Source organism: Perissodus microlepis, chromosome 11, assembly GCF_051167445.1.
Source record: "Perissodus microlepis isolate ML-2025 ecotype Zambia chromosome 11, ASM5116744v1, whole genome shotgun sequence".
In the NCBI taxonomy this organism is placed as follows: domain Eukaryota; kingdom Metazoa; phylum Chordata; class Actinopteri; order Cichliformes; family Cichlidae; genus Perissodus; species Perissodus microlepis.
Genome location: NC_140471.1, coordinates 29,070,505 through 29,097,546, shown reverse-complemented (window position 1 = coordinate 29,097,546; position 27,042 = coordinate 29,070,505). Strand labels below are relative to the sequence as shown.

The following is a 27,042-nucleotide window of genomic DNA, read 5'->3' as shown; positions in this document are numbered from 1 at the left end:
ATTTACCACAAATAGTTGATGATTAAAATAAGGGGAGATTCTGTTTGTTTTTGAATGATTTACGAACATATTGTAAAACAGACATGAAATAACTTTCATATCTATTCTTCTGACAATGATGTGCCACATAGCAACCATTATTTTGGAATTTAGCAGGAAAAGGGGTTTGCCGTGTGTTTTCTGCTGGCTTTGATAAGGATGTGGGATCCACAGGAGGAGACAGGAGTTTGACAGGCTAATTTTCCTCTTCATATGGCAACAGAGTCGGTGAAATGTACGTGTGTCTGGCTGCTGTTGTGGCTCTGTGTCCGGCTGTCCCAGACCACAAATACCCGGTAAGGCGCTACTTCCTGGTTGAGCTAACCGTTATATATAGTCAACTGCTAACTAACTGTTGTTAGCCAAGAATAAAGATTAAAAGAAACGTGTCTTCTTCATTTTCTTTTTCTGGTTAAAAAAAAACACTTGAGGTAGGTGGCTGACGATATTTCGGGATGAAGTTGACTTAATGTACAGTGTTTAATTACCTACACGTCAGCATACAAACTTAGGTAAAGTCACTTGCCAGCTGTTGGGCAACAGTGTCCAATGTTTAAAGTCTTATCAGAAGAGTCCAGAGTTCACTATTCACTCTTGCGGTTATTCTCTATTAACCGCAAATACAGTACGTAATTTAATGTGCTTATTTAAATACACCTAATAATAAATAATAACAGCATTAACAAACACGTGTAAGTCATTTGTGGTTGGCTCGATTGAACGTCTTCACACTAACTAACAGTGTTCTTTACACTTAACTTTTCCCGTGTTTCTGTGATTGCAACTGTACATAATATTTATTTAACCCAAACTTTTGGTCACAAGATGAGCCGTCATGTTTTTGGTTTCATTTAACACGGAAGTTGACGGTTGGAGAAAATGTTGACGCAGTTGAATTTATTGGCCACAAGACGGCGCTGATGTATTATAAACTTGAAACTTAAATTGGATCAGTTTTGATATTTGACAGTAGCAAGTAAAGCCTAAATGTCATTCTTTTAGCCAGAAACGTTATGACTTCTCCTAAAATTAACCAAAATACACAAAAATTACAATAATTTAAGGTTTTACACTATTGTACAGGTGCTACAAATTTTTGTACACAGAGGCTCACCACTCTTTGAATAAATGTGGGTCAGTTTGACCCATATCTATTCCGATGGTTTTTAGATCCACCAATCATGTATGTGTATTTTTTATTTTATTTGGGACAGCAGTTACAGAGGTTGAGGGAAAAACCTTGACAGGTACTGAACTTTCTCTTGGTAGCCTGGCTTCTCTACATTGTCTAAATACATATATGTCTGAATAAGTAGGAATTCTGTACTTACAGGCACATGAAGTGTATGTATTAAAGTGTTATATAAATGTATAGTTAAAAGTGTGACTTGTTGTTAGAAGATCTTTGAGGTCAGTTAGACTACAAAAGTACAATATAAATTCAAGTACATTACGAGTCCGTCAGCGCTGACAGGTGCAAAGCACAAGAACTCACAATGTAAGAAAATATACAAACAAAATATAAGCCAGTATTCTACACCTAATGAGATTAAACTAACTCAGAACAGCTGAGATTAAACACTCCCTGAAATGGAACCCCCTTTGCTTTGAATGCACATACTGATTTGCAATAAGCAAGTTTTATATTCTATATGTTAATATTTAATTAATATTAATAATTAATTAAGAGGTAAAGGACTGTGTTTAGTGGTTGCAGTGGTTATATATTGGTTATACAATAAATCCTAGTAGTTCTAGACATTCCTAGCACAGCTCAACTGGTATTATGAATACACTGTTATTATTAAAGATATCTGCAAGAAATAGTTAAATAATATTATTAGAGTTTCAGTTAAATACAGCAAAGGAACAGCACTAGTGGAGGTTAGAAATTATTTTCCTATGCCTCGGACAGTGGACTCATCTCTATGCTTGCCCTGTTAGACTTAACTGCAGCATCCACTGACCACAATGTTTTACTACAGAGATTAGAACATACTGCTGGTATTAAAAAGAAACTGCACTGGAATGGTTTGAAACATATCTATGTGCAGTACTATCCATACATGCTTGTAATACTGCATACATAATCTTTGCTATGCAGTTGATACCCAGCTATATTTATCTGTGAAGCCAGATAACACATTTAAGCTACAGGCACGTCTTAAATACACAAACGCCTGGATGTCCTGTAATTTTCTTTTCCTAAATTCAGAGAGAACTGATGTAATTAACCAGATACTCACCTAGCAACACTGTGAGAAATCTTATTGCCAGGATATCTCCTTCAGTGCTCACATTAAACAAATGTGTAGGTCTTCCTTTTTCATGTAAGCAATATCTCTAAAATTAGAGACATCCTGCCTCAGTGTTAAGCTGAAAACTAGTTAATAGATTCTAGGTTGGACTAGCTTTTTTTTCTCTTCTCTTCCCCAAGTGGTCGTGGGGTTTTTCCTTTCTACGATCTCAAAGTGTTTGCTGATAGGTGGTCGCTTGAATGTTAGGGTTTTCTCCTAAATACTGCAGGACCTTTACCTTACAGTATAAAACAACTTGATGTTATTGTGCATTGATGCTATAAAACACACCTTAATGAAGAAACTAGTGGTAGATGTTAGGAGGTCCAAACAGGTGGTTTGAGAAAGAACATTTATGGCCCTTTTAGTGGAAAAAATACTGGCTACAGCAAAAGTTCTCAGTAGGGAGGGTTCATTTCAGCCAGGTTGCTTCACATACAAACTCAAATGGTGGAAAAACTGCCAGCTGGCCAGTGACATTGTTTTTATTGGCTCTGGGCCATCAGGCTATTGGTTTCATTGAAACCTGAATAAAAAAATATAGTAAAAAGAACCAAAATATTCTTACTGGGCAGTGGGCATACATACAAGTTATTTGTTTTGTATATATACTTCAGAATATAAGAATTCTAAGAAACCAAATTATGGAGTAAGAGTTTAACATTCAAGTAATAATGGGAACTTTGAAGATTTAGAAAAAAAACAGGCACGCATGGACTATTTTTGCATGACCCTGAGCAGAAACCACAACTCAGCACTTTTGAAAACACATTCCTTCATGTGATGAAACTGTGATTTGACCAGCTAAGGCTGTGATGAAATTTTCTCCATTAAAATATGTCCTCACATGATTTATTTGTTTAAAGATTAACACGCAAATGCGTTTTTATTTCCACAGCGTCCCTAAGGGGAAGGGGTTTTTGTAGCTCTTATTTTTGGAGATGTGGGAATGTTTTTCTTCCTCACAGAGAGCCAATGGGACACACTGAGCTACTAAAGGGTTTGTTGACATTACATGTTGGTGCAGTGGATATCAGGATTTGTTATTTTTGTTGCTTTTATTTTTCTAGCGAAACTGCAGCATCTAATATTAGTCGAGGTGTCTGTTTTTAACACATATTTGTTGGCTACTAACTAATGATTACTAATGATTTCAATAATTTTATTTTTTTTATTATTATTATTGTTTTGGTTATAAAAGCATGGAGCCCCTTGTAATCTCAAAGAACCCATATTAATATTCAATTTGCTGGCATTGATCAAAAAACTGTCCAGAATAATACGATATGTGATAGGTTGGCAGTATATGACAAAGCAAAGCACCAGAGCTTTGTTGTGAGAAGCTGGGACTAGAAAATGTTTGGCATTTCTGCACAAAAACGTACACAAAGATTCAGTTATGTCTTTAGATCAATGAAGGGATTAACAGGTCCGTTCATTTATCTGGCTTTTTTCCCCAGTAAAACCTTTTTCAGTCTCCAGACAGTCTTGAATAATTGTGATGGAACATTGTCCAACTATCTACTAAGTTCACTTGAGAAATGTTATTTCTACATTGGCCTTTGTGTAGAGACAGGGTGTTTCCTTTGTCTGTCTATCGGTAGAGTTCTAATATACAAACACTTGGGTGCAACTTGGAACCAAAGGCACACCCACACACACATAAAATGTTTTTGCATGCAACACCTGCCACAGGTGGCACTTTCTAATTGACTTTTGTCACTTTCAATTAAGACCAACAACTCTTCTCTCGTTGCAGAGAGTCTATGGACGATGACATCCTGCTGCCCTACACACAAGGCCACGGCCCCTCCCACTCTCATCGCTATGTCAGGGATTGTCAGCCCATCATTCATGGCAACACCACCTATGAGAGCTGGGCCTCCAGTAACCGCAGCGGGCAGCCGGTTGCTGAGACCAAGTTGTTTGTGTCGAATATTCCGGGGAGCTCCAGAATTGTTTATGGTTAGTGATGACATCATAAGTTAAAGGAACAAAAAATAATATCAATCTCTGGTGTTTGATTTATTGATCCCTCTTTTTACTTCTTTACTCGCTCACCTTCATCTCAAATTGTTGGCAAGAATCCTTTATTATATATCACTGAAGATTCAATTTCACCTCATCCTGCTGCGGCTTTCTTACCAGGACACATGACAGTGGTCAACGACCCCCTGAGGACGGTGTCCGTGTTGGAGCCAGGGGGGCCAGGCGGCTGCGAAATGAGAGTGAGGGCAACAGTACGAGAGACGGCTGAAGCGGCTGAGTGCCTGTATGCGCAAAATGCTGGTTTCTTCAATACATTAACAAAGGAGTGTCTGGGAAACGTGGTGAGCAACAGCAGGGTGGTGCGGGACAGTGGAGGACTGCAAAATGCCCAGTTTGGAATCAGAAAAGACGGCAGCCTAGTGTTTGGGTAAGAAATGCGGCTTGAAAATGTAAAACAGAGAAATCCGTTTCAGTGATTGTTGATTCACCATTAGATCATAGCCCCAAAGACAAAGGATGAGTTCATCCAAATACTCAAAGATATCTGCGTGACCAGACGTGATCCGAGGTGAGGTAATGTTTTATATGCAGTTTTAAACAGCATATTACACACAGTATGCAAGGAGGCAAAAAAGTCAAACCTTTTAAGAAGTGTGATCATACATATCAGTATGTTTTTATTTTCCAGACAGCACGTTTTCTCCTCTGACAAGTGTGTCTCAAGTACCGTTTCTGTCAGGCATCTGTGCTTTATATGGCCGACTGTTGGATATTTTCCTAAAAAGATAAAAATCCTAAAACAAAGGAAAAAGAAAAGATGCAGAATTAAAGTAACAAAAATGTTCGTGTCAATCCAATTTTATATATAGCACCAAATCACAGCAACACTCACCTCATGGTGCTGTATATTTAAAGGCATAGACACTACAATAATACAGAGAAAACCCAAACAATCAAACATCCTGGTATGAGCAAGCACTTGGGAACAGTGGGAATGAAAAACTCCCTTTTAACTGGAAGAAATGTCTGGCAGAACCAGGCTCAGGGAGGGGCAGCCATCTGCTGCAACCAGTTGGGGGGGTGAATGAAGGGAGACAGGACAGAAGACACGCTGTGAAGTTACCAATAATTGTAGAATTACTGCTAGATTGAGCTCTCAGATTACAATATTCAACATACAAGCCAGCATTTATTTTTACAAGGTACAGCCCACTTTCACGGTTTGTATCAACAGTGTTTTCAAGCAGCCAGAAACCACACCGTGAATAAAAACAAACCTCTTTCCATTCCCTCTTTGTTCTTAACTGTACCTGACATCATGGCGCTAAAATATCTTCTCACCTCTGCCTCTGATACTGGCCTCTTTTCAAGTTTTGTCCGAAGTAATGCACATTTGCGATACGGTGACTTCCTGTTTGCATAAGCTTATAACCTCTGCTCTTTTTTTTAATGTGAAAAACAAAAGAAGATGAGCTCATGTCTGAATCACTCACTGATCTAACTAGTGTTTATCATTGTAGCATGTTAAATCAGTGGAAATACATTAAACTATCGTCAAATTGTTGTAGAAAAAGAAAACTGCATGTCTTTACATTAATGCTTTAAAGAGATTCACATTAAAATTGAACTAGAAGTTAAATAACACTCATATGTGAAGCCACCACATTTTCCTCGATGAACAAAAACAAACATCTGCTCATCGTCTATCTTTAAACCATGAAGTACTCTATGTAACTTGTTTGTTTGATAACTGAGGTCAGAAATGCACATGATGCAACATGATGTGGTTTGTGTTGTAGGTCACACTCCCAAGGAGCGAGTGGACCTCAGTAAAAAAATAACCTGCTCACAGTCCTGCTTGGGCCCTTTGTGCCGTCCATGACCTGTCAGTCGAGCTCATAATAAACCTACCTCTGATTTAAAATAGGACGCATTGCTTCGCCCACAAAATGACAGTTTTGGGTCCTAGTGTGAAGTGACTGTTGGGCTGTTTACACCTCCAGATAGAGCTGAGCTCAGTTTTTTTTGTAGACACAGTGTCCAAAAGTTCAGTAGCCTTTGTCTACTAAACTAAATCAAGTACAGAGTCCAAACAGCTGTTTGCTGTTTGATATGACTAATAGGCTGTTAGATAACTGAAGTGTTGATGTCTGTGTGTGGGTTGTGTTTTTTTTTTTTTTTAGAGATGCATCAAACAGCTACAGCGAGTACAAATGTGGGAACCACCGTGCTATGCTGTTTTAACATTATCCCTCTAAGTTAACAGAAATGCTGTTAAAGTTAATAAAGCTGCCTGAACCTAAAGTGGTAAAAAAGAGGATTTGTTAGTAGTCGTAACACAAAAGTAAAAAAATATTCTTTGTTTTCTCTGGGGTGCATAAAAAACTGTGCAAATTGATGTCAGACATTTCAGCCTGGACTAAAGTAGAGGATTACCTACCAGCATTATTTATCACCACAAATATCAAATATAGAAACATGAAATTATAATATGTACTACAGTAGTATTATATTTATTTTATTATTTATATATTTTTTGAATTCCTTTCTCCACTCTTACCGTTCAGGTATCTATCTCAGGATGACGTTTTGGATCAGTCCAATCCGTTTGTCCAATTAGTCAGCGGGGTGGTGTGGTTACTGAGAAACGGCGAGATTTACATCAATGAGAGCATTGAGGCCGAGTGCAACAAGACACAGGAAACAGGTAATGATGCAAATCCACATCCAGCTGGATTCATTTCTTTGACCACATGTATGTATAAAGGTTTTCAATCGTAAGATTTTAGGATTTGAGAAATAGAGATATTTATTAATCTTGTCACGGTATACTGATATTGATGGTGACTGAAATTAAGCAAATAAAAGTAAAGGTTGATTCTGACTGGTAGAATTTTTTTAAATCTTATATGGATATTGCAATATTATCTGTAAAGTCTTATTCCACGATACTTGCATAGTGAAAATTTGATATTAGGACTGTCCTAACCCAGATTTTTGGTTACGTTAAACTGTTACATAAAAGGATCCAGCCTGTCAGTAACCAACCCCTCCCCCCCTCCCTCCCCCCCCCCCCCCCCCCAAAAAAAAAAAAAATATATATAAAAACATTTCTCAGGATTTCAGTTAAAAAAAAACAGAGTTCATCTGGAGGTAATTTATTTTAGATTACTCTCTGCTTGTCCAGCATCATTTTCTCTGACCTTGGAATTGTCTGGGGCTTATTCGATCAGATTCAGTAACTAACTGGCTAGAGTACTTCAGTACTGGCATAACCCAGAGGCCTGTTCATAATGCCCATGTTGTCTTTACATTTATAGACAGCTAATTCTTTTACATTGTCTGTGCTTACACTCTCTGTCTTCACTAAAATTAACAGCTGTTATCATGTGTGTAGACCCAGGTTTTCTAAATCTAGCTCTGAACTAACACGGGGGGTGTGGCATGGCGCCAGATGATAAACATGACACGTCTAGAGTCATTTGTCTTACACAAAGAACAAACTAATCCTAAGCCACTATAGTCGTTATTAAAGTAATTTTTATTTTGTCTTATTTAGCCTTATCTATCAACCCATACATTTTTTCAAGGCTGAATTTATAACATGGAAAAATATAGAGCAGTGCAAGAGACATGGTGCAGCCTTTCATGTGTTGCCCATTAACAGCCAGTACACTACTATATGTCTCTGTGTACCAGCTAGCTGGAATAAGTAGTAGTTCTCAGTATTGACTGATAGATATTAGTAATGACTAAATGTAATGGCCAAAAACCACATTACTCATCAATGTCATGCAGCTTGCCTTAATTTAGTTGTATATAGGGAACACTTACAGCAACCTTAAATTCGTGAAGTGTTGGAGCACCTGGCTCCCAGAAAAAAATTCAAAGGTCACGACCTTATTGTCTCAATAGCTGCTGCCTTGTTCCTGTAGCCAACAGTTGATCACAGTATTTAAAGCTTTACTGAACTGAACTGGCACCCTGGATTGACCCTTAAATCAAACCATACTGAAACAAAAAGTGATTTTAAACATTGTTTTGGAGCAAAGACACAACTTTGAAATAATATTTTTATCAAATTTTATTGGTCATTCTAATAAAGGTAATTGCTTTTTCTTCATTCATTCAGTTACATGTTTGGTCTTGTTACTGGGGATGTATGATTAAGTGGAAACCCTATGACATAAACTACACTGTAACTCGACACATTTCTGGCTAATTTTCACTGCAGTTTTTGAATTTATCAGTGAGAGAATAACAATCATCATCTCACTATAAGGAATATTAATGTCAGCTTCAACATAAGGACTCACAAATGTCAGCAAATTACTGAAAGGACATTGATGAAACTATCAGTATGGATGTGAGGGGTGTACAAAGAAATGGTAGAACTTGAGGGAAAAGTATGTTGGCCCCCAAAAACAACAAAGAGTAGGGACCCAGGAGGGAATAGGGAATATAAAACACAGGGATATGACCACAAGGTAATTGACACATAATGCACCAAGCACAAACATAAATGCCAGCAGCAACGTTGGGGACTTACATATTACATTGTAGGCTCTACAAGCGTTCACTGCAGAAGTTTAAATCAGCCATTAGCTTGAAATAGCAGCACTGAGGCATTATTGAGTCATGTCTTTGTAATGCATCATTTGGATGTAAAGGCATGGTTAGGAAAAGGTGTTAGACTTTAAATTCCCAAATGTGAGGTCAGCATAAAAAAGACAAACTATTGAGTTAATTAATCACAAAACTCCTAATCTGGAATAACTGGTTCATACTGGTGTGCACATTTCTGTAGATCCTGAGTTCTATGGTGGGATAAATCCAAGACAGTTTGATTTAACAGGTTTTATTGAACTGTTAATCGTACATCATAATTAAAAAAGCATTTTCTCATATTTTCACAGGGGGTTTCCGCACTTTTGTGGATGTAGTTTCAGCGAGGACGGCAGTGGGCCACGATGCAGAGGGAAGGTTAATCCTGTTTCATTTTGATGGACATACAAAAGCACGAGGGTAAGAAAAGGAAAGGAGATAAACAATGTTTGCAATGCTGTTTTCTTTTTAAGAACTTTGAAGCAAGAAGTAGTGATGAAATTGAAACAATTTGTTTTTAAATTTACCACACAGTGAGTGGGAAGCTATCTACTCTCCAACCATTAGAAAAGAAACGGCAAACACGGGTGTAAATGTAAGAAAAGAGTCAATTTATCCTGTTAGCTTGAAGTGATTCACTGGTGTTTGAGTCAACACAGGATGTCCCAAGTGGGAATTTAATATCCAGGAACCGATTTCACACACAGTGAAGAGAAAAACAACCTCCATGTACGTTGGAATGTCTCCAGTTTACTTCAGCTCATTGAAAGACTTGACATGACCATGAAAATGACATGTTGACTGTTTGCATATTTTCCACCTGCTGGTTTTCTAAAGATGTTTAAAACATTGAAAAAAGTGAATCTTTAAAATTTGTTTTATACCAACACCAAACTTAATCCATTAGTGTTTATCTTTTGTTGATCTTGTGACACAAGCATCTACACGAGGACTTTGCCCAGATAAAATACAGCCTAACAATGGCAGCTTCCTTGTTGAGATCAGGAAATATCAGAGAATAAGCAAGACAAATTACCTAACGACCGTCTAACAAAGACATTTTGGCTGATCTGGGCTCAGTGAGTAGCCCTAAGACCCTCTCAAACTTTTCACAACAGGTACTGGTTTGGCTGTAAGGTATTGCAAACATTTTGCAGCAACATCCTACTAATCAGTTTTTATTTTCTGATGACTTTCTTTTTTTAAACCATAAAAACAATGAGAACAATGGAGGGAATTATTGTCACAACACCAGGGTACAGCACTGGGTTTTATAAATGTAGGCAAGGTTGCTGCATTGTTGTTTTGTTGTCAGTCAGTAAAACTTCACACTGTTAATGGCGAGGTTGAAGAGGTGAAGACTTCTGGCCGTCAAGGACAAAAGGTTCAGAAATGGCCAATCAGCTTTGAGCAGAAACAGCCAAGTTAGCACTGAGCAGCAGTTTCCAGAGCCTACAAAGGATTAGATCTGCTTTTGCCTCCCCCAGGAAAAAACAAAAGAAAGAAGACCCTCAGGGATGGCTCCTGAACTCATAGCGCACACAAAACCCCCAGAGGTATTTTGGTGGGAAAAGGCTTAAGAAGACACATCACAAATGTAAACACATGCTCAAGCGTAAACACACAAAACACACATGAACACACACACAGCTTATTCGACCTGCTTGTTTGCTGTCTTGTAGGTTTGTTTTGACAACAAAACATCTTTTTTTTAGAAGCAGCAACAGTAAAAATGTGTCCACAAACTCTGCAGAGAAATGATATTTTCACAAGATGCAAAAAAAAAATATAAAGTTGTTTCAAAATATAGCTGTCAATTATAGATTAGTTTAATCAATAACAACATCTCAGGACAGCATTGAACAACAAGATGATGGACTAATGCAGGTTGAGGTCATTTGGAGGCTGAAAAATAAAAACAAGCTGACAGTGAATGTAGTAAGCAGGGGTTTTGGTAAACAGAGATCCGATAACACTATCAGCCTTATATTAGCTCAACCTTCTTAGATACTCCACCAATCAATTGCATTGATCTAATTTTCCCTCCACCTTTAGTGCTGTGATCCCACAGACCTGCACTGACTTCAGATATTCTATTGTTGTGTTTATTATCGGGGTTTGAAAAGCACAACAATCGGACACGTCTGAACATGTCTGCTGCCCTCTGTATATCTCTGCTCAATATAGGGCCACCTCCCACTCAATAAAACATGAAAAAGTCAGCTCGAAGGAAGCTGTGACCTCAGAAACTGACCTCTAGTTTCCATGAACGACATGCTAGTTCTTTAAAATTCTCAACTAATTCTAGTGGAGGTTGCCGTAGATGATCAGCAAGTCAGACACTTAATCTATGATTATTTTCACAATTAATTAATCATTGTGAGTTCATTATGTGATGCATTGATTAGCATTGAATTGTGAGACATCTTAACTGCAAAGAACCACTTATCCACAGTTCAGTGGCCATTTTTGGACTTTTCAGCCTAATCTCTACACGCGATTGGTGAAATAATCAGGCGTCTGTTTTAGAAATTTGGCCAGACAAACCCAAACATAAAGTAAAGTCCTTAAATGCCAACAACATGAAAATATTTGACTGCAGTGATTTTGACTCATTGCCTTTTGAAGATTTTGTTTTGTATATACTTTATTTCTTATATTTTAGTGCCATTGTCACCACGATGATGGTAAATCATACTGAGTAAATGAAAAACAATATATTTTGGTATTTGTTCTTGTATTAATTCTGACACAAGCAGGTCTGCATGCTCTCATGATCAAGAACATATTTCTCTTCAGGGACTAAAGAGATTAACTTATCATTTTTATCTTAATCTCCATAATCTTAATTATTTGCAGAGTTTAATGGTTGTTTCATTCCATTTAGATTAACAAAACAAAAGTTAAGCCAGACTACTGAGATGAGGTTTTGTCATCTATTGTCACAGTTTCAATTTTAAAGTCACACCTTTCTTTTCTTCTCTACCCTTGAATCCTTGAAAAGACTCACTCTTTTTAAGTTTGGCAGGCAGGTGACACATGAAAACCTGTGGCAAACTGTGACTCCACTAGAGTTGCTTGCATCATTCACAGTGGAAAATAATGGACTTTGGTGCAGGCCCCCAGGTCATCTTCTGTCTGAGGCAAACCATGATAGCTCCTCTCCTTTAAAGGACACTGTGTATTTAGGCCAGCTGTCTTCTGCATGACTGCCTCTCAAAAAAGATTTAAATGACAGAGGGGGGCTTCTGTGGACACACACACCCAGAGCTACTGTGTACCTGAGGTGACCATATTAAGTATATACCCCTCCCCTTGTTGACATCATACAGAATCAAGATCAAAAACACTGTTTGCAAAAGACAAATTGGAGACTAATCTTTTAGATAGCTTTTAGAAGTAATTTCTACTGTCTGAAATATATGATCTTTGACCAAAGCTCACCACTTGTCCACATTGCCAGCAATTCATATCCAACCATGAGAGGTGATCTGTGGGACATTTTTGCAAAATGTCAGCACTACCTTGCATCTGCTCCAAAAATGATCTTTTTATCACGTGAAACTTTTACCTGTGTGTCAGTAGGATTCACCTTCCGAGGACTATGAATGTTTGTATACAGTTATTTGAGATATTCTTGTAAATCGATATCTGTTTTGTTTTATTGTTTTTGTATGTGGGGATAAGTATGCAATGTACAGCAGCATATACCAAGGAATTTGTAGCCCAAGCTAATGCAACACCCATGCATGTTTGTTTCCATACAATACACAAAGCTGAATGAGTCATGCACAAGATTTTGTGAGAGAAACATGGTAGTTACATAATTACAAACACAAAACACAGAACCAAAAATAATGTAGACAGACAGAACAGTAACAGATGCACCAGGCTGTTTGGCAGTCACTGATTCTGACACGCTGCCAGTATGACTAAAGTCCTCAACATTTCTATGGACACAATGTTTGTCTTCAGTTTTTTCAGTGCTGCTTTTTTTAACACAGTTTGAGTCTTTGGGAGATGGCTGATTTCCTGAAGGAGCATGGAGTGATCAATGCTATTAATCTGGATGGGGGCGGATCTGCCACCTATGTTAAAAATGGCGTTTTGGCCAGCTATCCATCTGATCATTGGTGAGTGAGTTGTCCCTTCACACTTGTGAAACTTTACACTTACTTTTTTATTCTCCAACATTTAATGTTAAAGTGTGCATATAGGTGTACAAGATAATTAATAAATGATTGATTTTTTTAATAGACTTTTTTCTGTCCTTCCATGCTGTCAACACATCTCCTTCCCTCCCAGTATTTCAGATAACATGTGGCGCTGTGAGCGAAAGGTCTCCACCATCTTGTGTATCCATAAAAGACTATGCCAGCCAGCAAACTGCAGCGAGCACGGTGACTGTGTGGACGGACACTGTCTATGTCATGATGGTTGGCAGGGTGCTGCTTGTGACTCTTTGGTGTGTCAGCCATCAGCTTGCCGACCCCATGGCGTCTGTACTGCCAGTAAGTATGAAATTGCTGGTAAAGATAAAGCAAAATAGCAGGATTACTTATAGTACAGTAATTCTAAACCTTTAGCCCTGTAAACATGTCATCAGTGATGTACTGAATTTGACATCAGTGCACTCTAAGTTCCTCTAAAATTTGAGTTTTAAAGCTTTTAGTGCAGTTGCAGCTGGTTTAAGAGTAATCTTTGTCCAATGTCTGGGTATTAAGAGTACAGCCTTTAAATATTTCCAGTCATATTTGTCAGATAGGAGTTCCCCTGTGCATTTAGGACAGTATTCATTATGTGTGTCCCCACTTGGTTGAGGAATACCTAAGGGTTCTCCATTTTTTTCATTTTATATATGCTTCTCTTGGGGTCCATTTTTTTAAAAAAACAACATCTCCTTTCATTGCTTTTTAGAGGACCTACAGATAGGTGTACACATTACACCTATACTGACCTCTTTACACTGACTTGCAGTCCATTTCAGGATCCAGTTTAAAATGTGATTGCTTCTTTTTAAGAGTGTCAGTGGTTTGGTGCCCCCTTACCTAACAGAACTTTTGAGACCCAAAAATCCTAGCTGAGCACTGAGGTCTTTGATATCATAGATCCAGGCTTAAAATCAGAGGTGATATAGCCTTTTCAATGGTGGCTTCTAATCTTTGCAACAACAAACCTTTTCACATAAGAGCTGCTCAGTCTCTTAATCATTTAAAAACACTGTTAAAAACCTACTTTTTCTAGCTTGCTTTTGGGTCTAGTTGAGGAGCCAAAAGTACTCTGGCTTTTATTATGCAAAATACTTAATTTCTTGTTTTATTTGATTTGTAGTGTGTGTATATATATATATATAATTGTTAATTTTGTGACTGTTATACATAGGGTATATTTTGCATAACTTGTACAGCACTTTGGTCAACTGAGGTTGCTTAAAATGTGCTATAAAAATACATTGAACTTGAATTGACTTAACGTAGGAGCATAGATTGTCTATAAAAGATGTAGCCGCTATGATGTAAGTGTTGTTCACATTTTGATACCTCAGTCTTACCGTTTTGGCTGCTGCGTATCTTGGGCCCAGAAGTTACCACATATGGACAAGAGGGTTGAGTGCTAAGTTACCAGCAAACGCTAGTAAGCTTGGTTGGCAAGTTGCCACAATAAACAGTACTTTTGAAATCCGCAGACATGGATATCAGCTAAGTAGTGCAAAGTAACAGACTAATAAAATGTAGAATTTCAAAACTGAAGTCCAAACTTCACAAACATAATTAAAAAGTCCCATAACTCCAGTTAACAGATGTGAGGTCTAGCTGACAATGATTGTCAGCTCAATGTGTAAAGACATGCTCCAAACTCCAGAATTGGATACAAACTGCAGTTTGACTTGAGTGGTGGAAGCGTAGACCAGCACAGTATTTACAGTTATATATCAAGCCTGCCTAGAGGGGATATTATAAGTGAAAGATCAAACTTCTTGTTTTCCCCACTGATTGTTGACTCATTGTTTGTCCTCTGTGATTCATGTCTTTCTGTCTGTTCCATCTGTGTTGCAGATGGCTGTGTCTGTGATGCTGGTTGGAGAGGAAAGAACTGCAGCCAAGGTAATCAAAAGCCTCATCTAGTCACACGCACGCAAGAATGCAAACACATGTTTTTGTTCTTCTATACACATACGCAACCTCATTAACTTTCACCAACATCAGCCTCTAATGGTGAGTTATGGTTTGATTAAATATGGCATTTTTCCCACCCATGTGGGTCTGTTAGTCATCCCACTGCACCTTTACATGTTGTTTTTTTTTTTTCATTTGTGTTATATTTTGTTTAAATGTGTATGTATGTTCACACATTGTTTGATTGCTGTCCTGTGACACAAAAATAAAACATGCTCCTTACATGAAACGTCTCTGTTGTTTTGTTTTGTTTTTTTGTTTGCAGAGTGCCTCGCTGGTTTCTATGGTGACGGCTGCAATCAGACCTGCTCCTGTGTTAATGGCGGTTCCTGTGACCCCGTCCACGGACGCTGCACCTGCCCTCCAGGTTTCCATGGCAACTACTGTGAGCAAGGTAGAGCTATGCATGCTAAATGTCACTTCACCCAGACCTGTTGAAAGTCACTCGGAATTTTAGTGGAAATAAAAGGATTTTCTTTACTATCGTGTTGAACTATTGCATGTATGTTCTGTCACATGTGTTGAACTGCAACTTGATTTCCATCCATTTTTATTTATGCTGTAGAAGGAAATCATTAACTAGACCTTTGCTGTGTTGGCTAGAATTCACACCACTTAATACAAGTTAGTATTATGTGTCACATGTGGATCACACTATGGTCTTCAAGGCATGGTCAGGTACGAAGGGGCCAAAAGTGTGCCAAGAAAATATTCCTCACACCATTACACCACCACCAGAAATAGAGATCATTGATATAATGCAAGATGGATTCATGCTTTCAATTGTAACCTTACCATCCAAATGTAACAGCAAAAACTAAAAATAATCAGACCAGGCAGCATTTGTCCAATCTTCTGTTGTCCAATTTTGGTGAGAAGGTGTAAATTGTAGGCACAGTTTCCTCTCCTTGGGAGGAGTAATGGCACCCAGTGTGGTCTTCTGCTGCTGTAGCACATCTGCTTTAGAGTTCGGCTTCTTGAAAATTCAAACATGCTCTGCTGAAAACCTTGCTTGCAAAAAGTGGTGATTGGGGTTACTGTTTCCTTCGTGTCAGCTCAAAGCACTCTGGCCATTCTCCTCTCATATCTGGCATCAAGTAGGCATTTTCAAAAAGAGAACCACTGCTAACTAGAGCAGGGCGATATGACCAAAAATATTTATCACGATATACATTTGAAAATTTGCGATAACGATATAACTGACGATATAATTGACACTAGACAAAATACTTTACAACTCCACAACTTTATTAGTGCAAAAAAAACCCCATCAATGTATTTTCACTTAAACAAGCAGCTGTTTTTTATGTGCATTAAAGTTATATAAAAATTTAACAGTGCAAATGCAAATTCCTTGCTGACAGTTTAACCAAAAGGCATTTCCAGTGGAAATTGGCCGACATATCCTCAGCATAACCATGTATAATATCCACAAAACTTTAAAAAGAGGTTATACACACACAATACGGTAATATTATGTTGAAGCGCAGTACGTATCACTCCGCGAGGCTCCTGCCTACGATAGCCGAGATGCTCCGACAATCCATCAAGCGGTGCAGCTTCGTAACTTAGCAAAGTTGTACTAAAACATTTGACAGATTTTCGAGCACCGTGTACCACATAAAATCATTTCGAGGTCAGTAAACACAACCAGAATTCATACATAAGGCCCGCTGGATTATAAGGGGCACTGCCGATTTTCAGAAAAATCAAAGGATTGATTTTAAGTGTGCCGTATTTTCCAAAAAACACGGTAATAACGACGGCCCGCTAGCACGAGCTACCAAAAATAGTGCTTTGTTGTGTATCTGATGGACGAAAGCCAAACCAGTTCCACACCACTGAAGTTGCAGCATTTTTACAAACCAATTCTGGTTCATCCGTTTCATTCAACTATCCGCTTTCGTCCTTCTCATTCTCCGCCGTGTGCGTATGAAAACAAAGGCACTGCGCATGCGCGTTTTACCCATATTCTATCGCAATATTTCATTTTCTTATCGTTGCTCAACATTATACCGGTATTACCTTGAACAGTATGGTATGGCCCAGCCCTACTGCTAACTGGATATTTTCTCATATTCAGAACATTCTCTGTAAAGCAGACAACCATATGTTTGTGTGGGAAAATCTTTCTGAAATATGCAAATCCACCAGTGTGGCACCAAACTGCCTTTTTCCCTACTCTTATACTCAGTTTTATACTCAACTTCAGCAGCTTGTTGTGACCATGTCTACATGTCTAAATGGACTGAGAGGCTGCCATGTGTTTGGCTGACTATATATCTGTATTAATGAGCAGTTGAACAGGTGTATCACAAAAAAGTCTGAGTGAAGTCACTCAATAACCTTTTTGTTTTCATTCATGCTTTTATTTTGGCTGTAAAAATGAAACGGGTATTAAAACTTTTCAGAACTTATTTAAAAGATCCGACGATTAAACTTGATTGAACAGAAACAGAGAAAAATCAACTTGACGACCATTTCAGTCACAAAATGAACCATTTAGTTTGCTAAATTTGTTTGTTCTTTATTTAAATACTAAAAAATGTAAATTCACTTCATTTTTTTCTCTTTCTTTCAGTGTGTCCTCTGGGTTTCTACGGTCTGTCCTGTGCTCATGAGTGTCAATGTGAGGATCGGTGTCCATGTGACCCACAAACAGGAAGCTGCAACACCACACTGCCAGGAGGCACCAACTACACCTTACACACAGGTACAGACCAAGGTTATTAAAGTTAACCAAGGTCTTTTTTTTTTTTTTAAAGCTACATAAAGCCTGGAGTGGAAACAATTTTTTTTTGCAACCGCTGGTTTTGGTGCATACGTTTATTTAGATTTGAGATGTCTACACAACTGTGAGGCAATTTGATTTTAAAAGTGTTTCTATTGTGATATCTTCTACCTGAACTTCAGACTGAAAATAAAGTAAACTGAAAAGAACTGCTTGAAATAAAAAGAATGCACACAAAGTTACAAAACTGCAATAACTCCTGTGCAGACCCATATATAGGCACACATACTGCTTGTACACATATGGTCATATGGTCATATGGTGGTTGATGGTACCGGTAAAGAGATGAACGAAACCCTGTCCTTAAGCTCTCATCCAGCTGGTGATTAGCTGCAGGGGTTTTCACGTGAATGAACAGTTTGAATTTTTTTTTCTATGCACAGCGCCTCTGTTCCTTCCTTTTCCCTCATCCCTAGCCTGTTTGTTACACCATAATTAATTATTAATTATGTTGCGAGTTGTGAAAGCAGGAACATTTATGGTTGTTTTTGTAGAGAATTTGAAGTGAAACAAGATGCAAATAACTCAGTTTCATCTTCTTTGCCTGCTTTCTTTTGGGCAAAATTCACAGCCAGCATACAAGAGAGGAGAAAGATGAACTAAAGTATTATTTAATAGATGCCTTCTGACCAAATCACAGCAAGTAGCAACCTTTTAAAGCATGTAGTTCCACAGGGTTGGAGACCAAATCTTTTGTCTAACATACTTTGCTGTTTCACTGTATCACATTTCAAAATGTGGTCATCTGTACTGTGTTTCAGTGCAACTGAAGTCCCACTGTGGTTTTTCTCATTTACATTTTTCTTCTTTCTTTCTTTTTCCTGTTAAACAGCTGAGCAGATATTAAATACTGATTTTCCTGCTGCCCATAAGCACTACACATGTACACATTAACCAGCTCTCAGTCCCTACAGCTGGTTAATGTGGCTACTTTGTTTCAAATAAATTTCCATTTGTTGATTCAGTCATTCTCTGTCCCATCTCCTTCTTAAAGTAGGGTGAGATACTCACACAGTGAACATAGTGTAAGAAAGTGAGAGAATATGTGTGAGAAAAACAGTCAGTGTGAGAGGAGACACTAAAGTAATGTGACACTATGTAAATCAGCTTCAGTATGTGTGTGCCTGAGGAGAAAAGGCAGAGATGGTGTTTATCATTGTGTTGAAGTGTGCATATTCTCACATGAGCAAATGATTCAATATTTGCAGAGAGCAGATGTAGAAGCAGCTCTGTCTTTGTTGCCGTCTGTCTAAACAGAGGAGCACCGTGTCAGCTCATCTGGGAGGACTGGAAATGTTACTCACCTGCATGTCAGCTCTCAAAACTTTCCACTGTAACTCATACGGTTATGTCTTTCTGCTCTACAATCTGTTTTCAGAATATTAGGTACATGTAGCCAAAACTAGTACAGTGAATATCCTCATAAAAGTTAGTAATGTTCAATCATTGTTTATTTGAAAGAGGCTTTAATTCCACTTTGCACTCTACTTGTATTACATTATACCCTTTAATGTTATCATTATCATTGGTGTTGTTTTTTTGTGGGAGGTTTTCAGCTTTCTTTTTTTTTCCTTAAATCCTATCCTCTCAAGCACCGTTTTGAAAAATATTTCCACCCACACGAACATATTAAAACAGAGTGTCAAGGGCTGTGAAGAGCATTGTTACGTCCCTCTGCAGCCTCTAATCTGCTCAGTGTGTTCAGCTGGTGCTAATTGGCCACACCTAGTCAGGTGTGGATAAAAGCATACCTGAGGCAAGCTTCCCAGGGAGCTCACTTGTCTTTGCCTTGGTGGCAGCAACCATTTTAGCCAACCTGGTTTTCCATCTTAAGATGAAACCTCTTCTCACCCACACTCTGTTATTCATCTCCGTTTTTATCTTGTGGCTTTTGAGCCGGGTCGTAACATAAGTGGGAGCGGTGATTTTTCAAAGTGGTATGGCTTCAGGAAAATGGGTTGTGGCACACATGATTGTCAAGAGGAACTGATTACCCGTTTTTGTTCTGGGTAGAGGACCCACACAGTCCACTAAAACACGCTCAAAAGGCTCCCCAACCACCGGGATGGGTTTAAGAGGAGCAGGTGGCACCGACTGATTAGGTTTACCCACAATTTGGCAAACCTGGCATGTTTTGCAGAACTTGGCAACGTCATAGGTTTTAGTGATTCCTAAATGACCTGACCATGGGTGTTCATGCGCAAGCTGCAATATGCCACCTCGGTAATCCCTAGGAATGACTATTTGGCGTACCACCCCCCAACCCTCATCACCTCCTTCCTGCTGCAATGCAGGTCTTGAGACCCATTTCCTTAGCAGTAACCATAGCAGCAACAGATGGTAATATGACCATAACTGTATAGAAATCCTGGCCAATCAGACGCCTGGGGCAGGAAGTTATTATATAAACAAAAGACGGTGCATAGAGGAAGAAGCGAGTCTTGCATTTGCATTTGTGCACATGTGTCCGCATGCTTAAAAAAATGCAGATAATATCGTGACCAGAAAAAGTATTTTGTCTACGTCCGCCACTGCACAAAAGCAAAAAAAAGCATAAAAATGTGATAAAGCCACACACCTTTGATGTTACATGATGTCATTGCAGAACAAGTTTCTGAAAATCTTGACCCTATAACGAGTTTTCAGGAACGCCATTTTTTGTGACCTAAAGCACTGTTTATGTGGCCTGACAGGTCTGATATTTTACTTACATCATGATATAAATAGACTTGTTTTTTACTGCTTCTGTTATGTTTCTAATAGGAACAACAAAAACAGAAAAAATTATCTCAGATACCGCTGTATCAGTCCAAACCACAAACCTATAATTCATAACTTCCAAATGGCCTTCCTACCTTCCTAACTGCATGCTCTAACTATCCATCCCTCCAGTGTTTTCAGTCTCGTGACAACACATCTAAAGCTGTGTGCTACATGGGAGAAAGTGAAGCTTTAAATACTGTCTTCACCTGATTCTGTTAACATTTTCCAAAGTTGACTTATGATATCAGTGTTAAAGACGTAGTAAATGAATATTCAAATACGTCTCTCTAAGCAGTTTAACTCATTGGTCCATGCAATATTTTATCCAACAAGAACTTATGAGATGAGGTCTGTAGCAGGCATCGTGTGCACAAAGCCAACACAGAAACATAAACCTCTCCCCAGAGGTGCACACGAGTGGGAGTTCAGAAATCCTTTTTCTAAGAGTCATAAGTTGGCAAAATTTAGTGTGACTTGCATATAATTATCTTTGATTTCTTGCCTTTGTTTCTGATTACTGATTTACATGTCCAACTACATCAGTGATAGTCTGAATATCTATAACTGCGCTATAAACCTGAGCTGCTAATAACTACTCCAGTATCCCTTTAATGGTGACAGCCTGTAGGTTAAATTTCACACAGAGCTGATATAAAAGTAGGCCATGCTGCTCTATTTGGAAAAACACCAATTTGAAATCCAAGGTTTGGCTGTGGAGGAGATTTCAATTACAGGAGGAGCAGCCAGTGTAATTGTGGCTGAAGTCTGGGTTAGAAAATTACCTTTTCATGCAGGATGGGATTAAAAACACTGACCAGCCACGGTCAGTGTCCTCTGTCATTTACTTATCTCTTGTTCTTTTTCCTCACCTCACCATAGCTGGACACTGCCTGGCTAGAAAGATGTTTATATCTTGGAGGCGAGAAGAAGACGCTTACAGAGACCGCCTTTATTTTACAGAGTAAGTGTCAAAGGTCACACAACATTAACCCACCCTCCCCTGTCACCTTTCACCCTGCTGTGCATCTTGAGGTCTTTTCAATAAATTGTCTCCCTTTTAAAAAATAAAGTGGTTACATTTTGCCATTTTGATACCATTTTTAGCATTGATTTCAGCTCTCGACGTAGTATTAATGTGTTAAATAAGAAGGAATATGAATGGGAATGAGGTTCAAGAATTCTTATTCACTCACACTGGCAGCACACAGAACCAAGAGCTTTTAAAAAGCTGTTTGTGAAATCTAAGGCTTTGGCCATGTTCCATGTATATATGGTATTGCTATGTATACAGAAAATACAGAAAATTACAGATCCTGTTAATAAGTGATCCAGTTTTTTCCTCTGCTCTAAATACTGTAGTTCAGTTTAATAATAATAGAAAACATCTGAAGCAGCCCAGACCCGCATTTGGCTTTTTCTCTCACACTCTCTCTTTTACATGTAAACAAGGCATGTAAAAGACACTCTGGGGGTGGGATGCATTCACTGGCCTCATTACCTTTCACATGGAAGTGAGGGATTGTTAGTTGTTGCTATGGTTTCTAATGTTTGGTCACTTATGTAGGAAAGGACACGTTTAAAAAGAACTAATCCCTTTAAACCGTATTTGTTAAAAAATTGGACACGTTCCAATTTGTTATATTCAGCAGTAGTCAAAGTGCATGTCAGCGTTGAAATCCCCTTCCCCCAGGGCCTTCCAGATGGGGCTGTCTTTGTCATTCATTTCTTGTAACTTTCCAAAACCAACTCCCACTTCAGGCAGGGGTCGATCAGCTGCGACAAAGTAGGTGGAGCTCTGTTATCTTTAACTGTTTCTGTCCCTTATCATCCAAACAAGCATGTGAAGGAGATACTGACTCAAGACCACGGTAACAATAATACCACCAACTTTTCAGTCTGGCAGTTAAACTGATTAGATATATGCAAATCTCATGCACAGTCTTATTGAATATTAAACAGTTTTTAACCTGCCTCTAACAAATAGTGTAAAAATCTGCCAATTCAAACATGCAGAGCTCCACATTATGATGACCTCTTTGTGAATAAGAAGGCAGCTGAAAGTAGCTTTTTAAAGCAAGTGAGCAGTCGTCCTGCACGCAACTTCCTCCAGGCAACTGCCTCAGTACTGACAGAAAGTTTCTAGTGGTCAGAAGAAACCATTAGCAGACTATCTCATGTTGTGTGCCACATGTGAGAAATGTCTCAGACTTCTTCTCACAGCTTGTTGCTTTTTCCTCTCACTACTTACTATCAGACAAGGAAAAGTATTTGTATTTGCACTTAACGTCTTTTTATGTGCAAATACAAAATGCTTATTTTTCAGTTTTAAGTGAATAAAGGGACTGAGTTTACTTTCACAAAGGGTTTTTGCACTCCAGTGAGCCAAGCCACTGTAATAAAAGCAGACTGTTCATACATTCATGTATGTTAGCTTTAGTAGTTGCTTGTCATGACAATTTATTTACATCCATTGCACATCTGCAGCCAGGTTACAACCAGGTTTCCACATAAGTTTAACTGCCCCCCCCCCCACCCCCCTTCTTTTTTTAAAAGGACCGCTAGGCTTATAGGCTTTTTATTGTGTATATATAAGTTTGCATAACAAAGACTTCAGGCAAGGAAAATGTTGCTGTAGTGCGATTGAAGTACAAATCCTATTTACACAGAACTGACACACATAGTTCTTTTGTAAAATTCACTGGAGCTGAAATGGTTAGACATTTGTTTTTTGTTTTGATTGGTCACCAGACATTTAATGGGCACGCATTTTGTAATATACAATAGTTCCTAAAATGTTTGGACTCTTGGGTGAATAAAACAAGTAATAAAGATATAAGTAGGTGCTTCAGGAAATGATAAATGTATTATACTATATTCTACATATTCTACTTAAACAGAAGGCTAACAAATTAGTTAAGGAATTAGATACATTGGAAAAATACACTTTAACCCTAAAGCAGCTATTTTAGCAACTGATTTGGTTTTTACCAACACTCAGGAACACGTAATTTTTTAATGGCTCTTTTTCTCTTTAGCATACCCATAACATTTTCTTTATATATAATAAATGTTTTAAAATAGTCTAAATATAGTTTTCCCAACTGATGTCCATCAGCTACATTGTTTCCATTGTCACTTTGGGCATTAAATCTCCCTGCAGCAGTAAATCTTGCTACTGTAGGACTGTTAGCGGTTCACTATAAAATACTATAAAAGTGGAACGTAAAATCAAAACATTTGATGTTAAAAAAAAAACATGCACATATTTCCCACAACTTTATATTATCCCTGCCACACAAGTGGGTCAGTTCCTGTATGCAAAGCTGTTTAAAGTTGTAGGAGAAGGAGAAACTGCACAAGTACAAATACAGCTGTGGACATAATTGAACTCAGTCACTCAGTAAAATCCAGTTTTAAAATGAAGGCACACTGTAAGGAAACCTTGCTTGCTCTCATTACAGTGAGGCAGTGAGTCTTTTGTACTGATACATGTGGCTTCTGGATTCATCATTGAAATGATCTAACCTCCTCCACTCCTCAGGCGAACGTGGCTGATCATCACCCTCACCCTGGCTACTGTCCTCTCAGCCAGCCTGCTGGTTCACCTCGTACAGGCGTGCCGTGCCGTTTCAGTGGCATCTCACTTTCCCGAGCGCAAGGATTATTCGTACGTCCCTCTGAACAACATCAACGGAGTCACTTCATGTGCCAGAGGCAACACTGAGAGAGCTGAGAAAGAGGATTTTCAATTGGAGGACTCGGACTCTCAGGATGAAATTTGGTCTTCCTCACACTCAGGGCAGTCGTAGCTGTCAAGAGGACCAAGGATAGTGAGTGAAGACAGTTATTGCACAAAAAGACAACGCTGAACTCGGTAATCCTCTGCTTTATTTGCTCTTCTTATCAATGACAGGTTTCTATCAACACTCCTGATAAAATGAAACTGAAACTAAAGGACAAAGCACAGCAGCTTTATTGCAGTCTTTAACCCACATACATGCCTAAGGTTTTTGTTTACAGCTATGGAACTTGATCAGCAATCTGAATGTCTCCATTCCAGCTAAACTCCAGCAAAACCACAACCTCAAGTTGTGGTTTTGTGAAGAACTTTAAACTCTTGTCAGGAATCTGTATTACAAGATCGCATTAATGGGTTATCTCACTTAAATGTCAGTTAATTATCTTTCCACTTAGTATAAAACAGATGGATATTTTTTCATAGCTGACTTTTTAGAATCAGATTTAATTTGAACGCATCAGCAGTATTTTTAAGATCAGTGAAGCTATGTAACCAAAGAACACCCAGACTGTTGAGCTTACTTTATGATACTGATTCCTGATAGGACAAACTTTTCCACGTGTTGCAATGTAATCGGATGAAGAAGACGAAGATAAAAACGTTTGATGTTCCAAGCAAAATGTGGTTCAATCAGACAATTTTTAAACAAGATGATAGAGTTTACTCAATTTGCACTGAGCTCCATGTCTGAATTTCAAATATCTATGAGATAAATGTGAATAATCCCTTTGAATTTCTGTGTAGAAAGGTGCCAATTTTATATTAAATGTTATTAAGAAAATTATTACTATGTCATTTATAAGTATAATCGGACACCCAGAGTGTATTTATGAGATGATTTATTTTTGTTTTAAGCGAAATAAAGTAAATATCACGATTCAGTTTTGGTTGTTCAAAGTAGAAATCATTTACTTTTGTTTCTATGTTCACTTTCAACCTAACACAGTTGTCGGGGCCATTATACTCGCTGCTCTTGCACTCAAACAGCACCATCATGCAAAAGCAACGTCATCCGGTCGGTGTGTTAGCATTTAGCATTTAGCATTTAGCATAGTAGCGTACTAATATTGTATGCTAACTGAAACACCACCATAAAGACTGACTGCTACAGTTCTCAGGAAAAATAAATGACTAAAAGAGTTGACCTTTTAGAAAATCTGGCTGCAAACACAGTGAGATGTGTTTTAAAGCTTCTGAGTAAGCTAGCAAAAAGATCTTGAGTTTTAACTTGTGCTGGTACTATAGCAACTGGTCTTTAGATTCTTCATTACCAGGCTTTAACAATAGTGTTTTGGCCACTGACTTGTTGGTTTTGTGGTGTCTGAACCAATCATATTTAGACAAGACGTTATGGTACTAAGTTGTAAGCAAGCAGGCTTGGTTAGCAAACTGTATCCATAAACTGTAATACATTGAAACATAAATCCACTAATTACTGCTAATTAACAAACTTTACTAAACTAAAGCTTCTCTCACGAAAACTGAAGTGCAAACTTTTTGGACAGCCTCTATCTCACAAGAGGCCATATTATCCAATAACATGCATGAATTTATACAAAAGTACCAACAGTACTCAGTTCAGATCCAGTTCGATGATTTGATCCGGAGCTAAAAATGCTTTTAATGTTGTAAAATTGGGCATTTTAACATGAAAGTCTTCTGGAGCCAGCCTCAAGTGGCCATCAGAGGGAACTGCAGTTTTCAGTTCAGCACTGGAGTTTGCGGGTTCACTGGTATACGATAACATGTTTAGCATTAGCCAAAAAGTAAAATCATCTTGTCAGCATGCTAACACGGTTGTATTAGTGTCCTGTGTTATATAAAGATTGTGTTTGCATGGAATTAGCTCTAGAAGTGACTTCAGTTGGCTGTTTGGGAAAAGTAAGTCTGACCACCAAAGTCAGTGGGATTCTGAGAGGAATCCACCCAACATTCATCAAGACGGTGAACCAACAGGAAAACAGGCTTAGCTTCTGTTGCTAGATGTTTTGTGAAACTTTTATTTCCTGTTTTCTTCATTCTGCACTAACTGTCAAACAGCACAAAGAGAAGGCACTGGGTCATTTTGATGTTTTAATTAACTGTTTATGGAGTGATTTTATGCATTATGCTAACTGTTAAAGCCTATTTTGTAGACGCACTTGTCTTTTTTTTTTCTCTCACTGACTGGCCTTATCCTGTCTTTGTTTATTTGTTGTTCTATATCAGCATTGTGTTTCCATGAGGAAACTCTAGTGCTGCTACACAGTGACAAAGTTTTAACTGTGCAGAGATAAACAGGCTGAACCTGCAGGTGACTGGGGCATACAGTTGTCCTCGGACCTTAAGCGTGAGCTGCTCACTTGTCACTTTAAATAACTTTGTCCTACTTTCACTTTTACATTTTTTTTAATGATGATTTTTTTTAGCTTGTTCTGAGTTTCCTATCTTCAGATTTTTGTGTATTGCTTGAGTGCTTCACATTTATTTGGCTTTATTTGAGAAAGACGAGGGAATTGAGGACATTTGTATTTCTGCTCTGTAAGACAGTCTAAATGATGGACTTCAGATTTTCTATTAATAAAATACATTTTTCACTCTTTA

The 27,042-nt window shown here is 38.2% G+C and overlaps 1 protein-coding gene across 1 annotated transcript; it reads left to right on the top strand.

The window, feature by feature from the left end:
* Nucleotides 1-151: 151 nt before the first annotated feature.
* nagpa (N-acetylglucosamine-1-phosphodiester alpha-N-acetylglucosaminidase) lies at nt 152-27,042 on the top strand. Its single transcript, XM_084943913.1, has 12 exons — nt 152-335; nt 4,096-4,301; nt 4,485-4,752; nt 6,893-7,032; nt 9,242-9,350; nt 12,935-13,063; nt 13,236-13,441; nt 14,987-15,034; nt 15,372-15,500; nt 17,688-17,819; nt 21,540-21,621; nt 24,202-27,042. The coding sequence occupies exons 1-12, from the start codon at nt 253-255 to the stop codon at nt 24,467-24,469; spliced, it is 1,800 nt and encodes a 599-aa protein (XP_084800039.1). The 5' UTR covers nt 152-252; the 3' UTR covers nt 24,470-27,042.

What these genes read in the sequence shown, in the direction of transcription:
- nagpa (XM_084943913.1), top strand. Translation starts at nt 253, where the DNA reads ATGGCAACAGAGTCGGTGAAATGTACGTGTGTCTGGCTGCTGTTGTGG. An exon ending in TCCCAGACCACAAATACCCG is followed by an intron (nt 336 to 4,095) that starts GTAAGGCGCTAC and finishes CTCTCGTTGCAG; the next exon opens with AGAGTCTATGGACGATGACA. An exon ending in AGCTATCCATCTGATCATTG is followed by an intron (nt 13,064 to 13,235) that starts GTGAGTGAGTTG and finishes CTTCCCTCCCAG; the next exon opens with TATTTCAGATAACATGTGGC.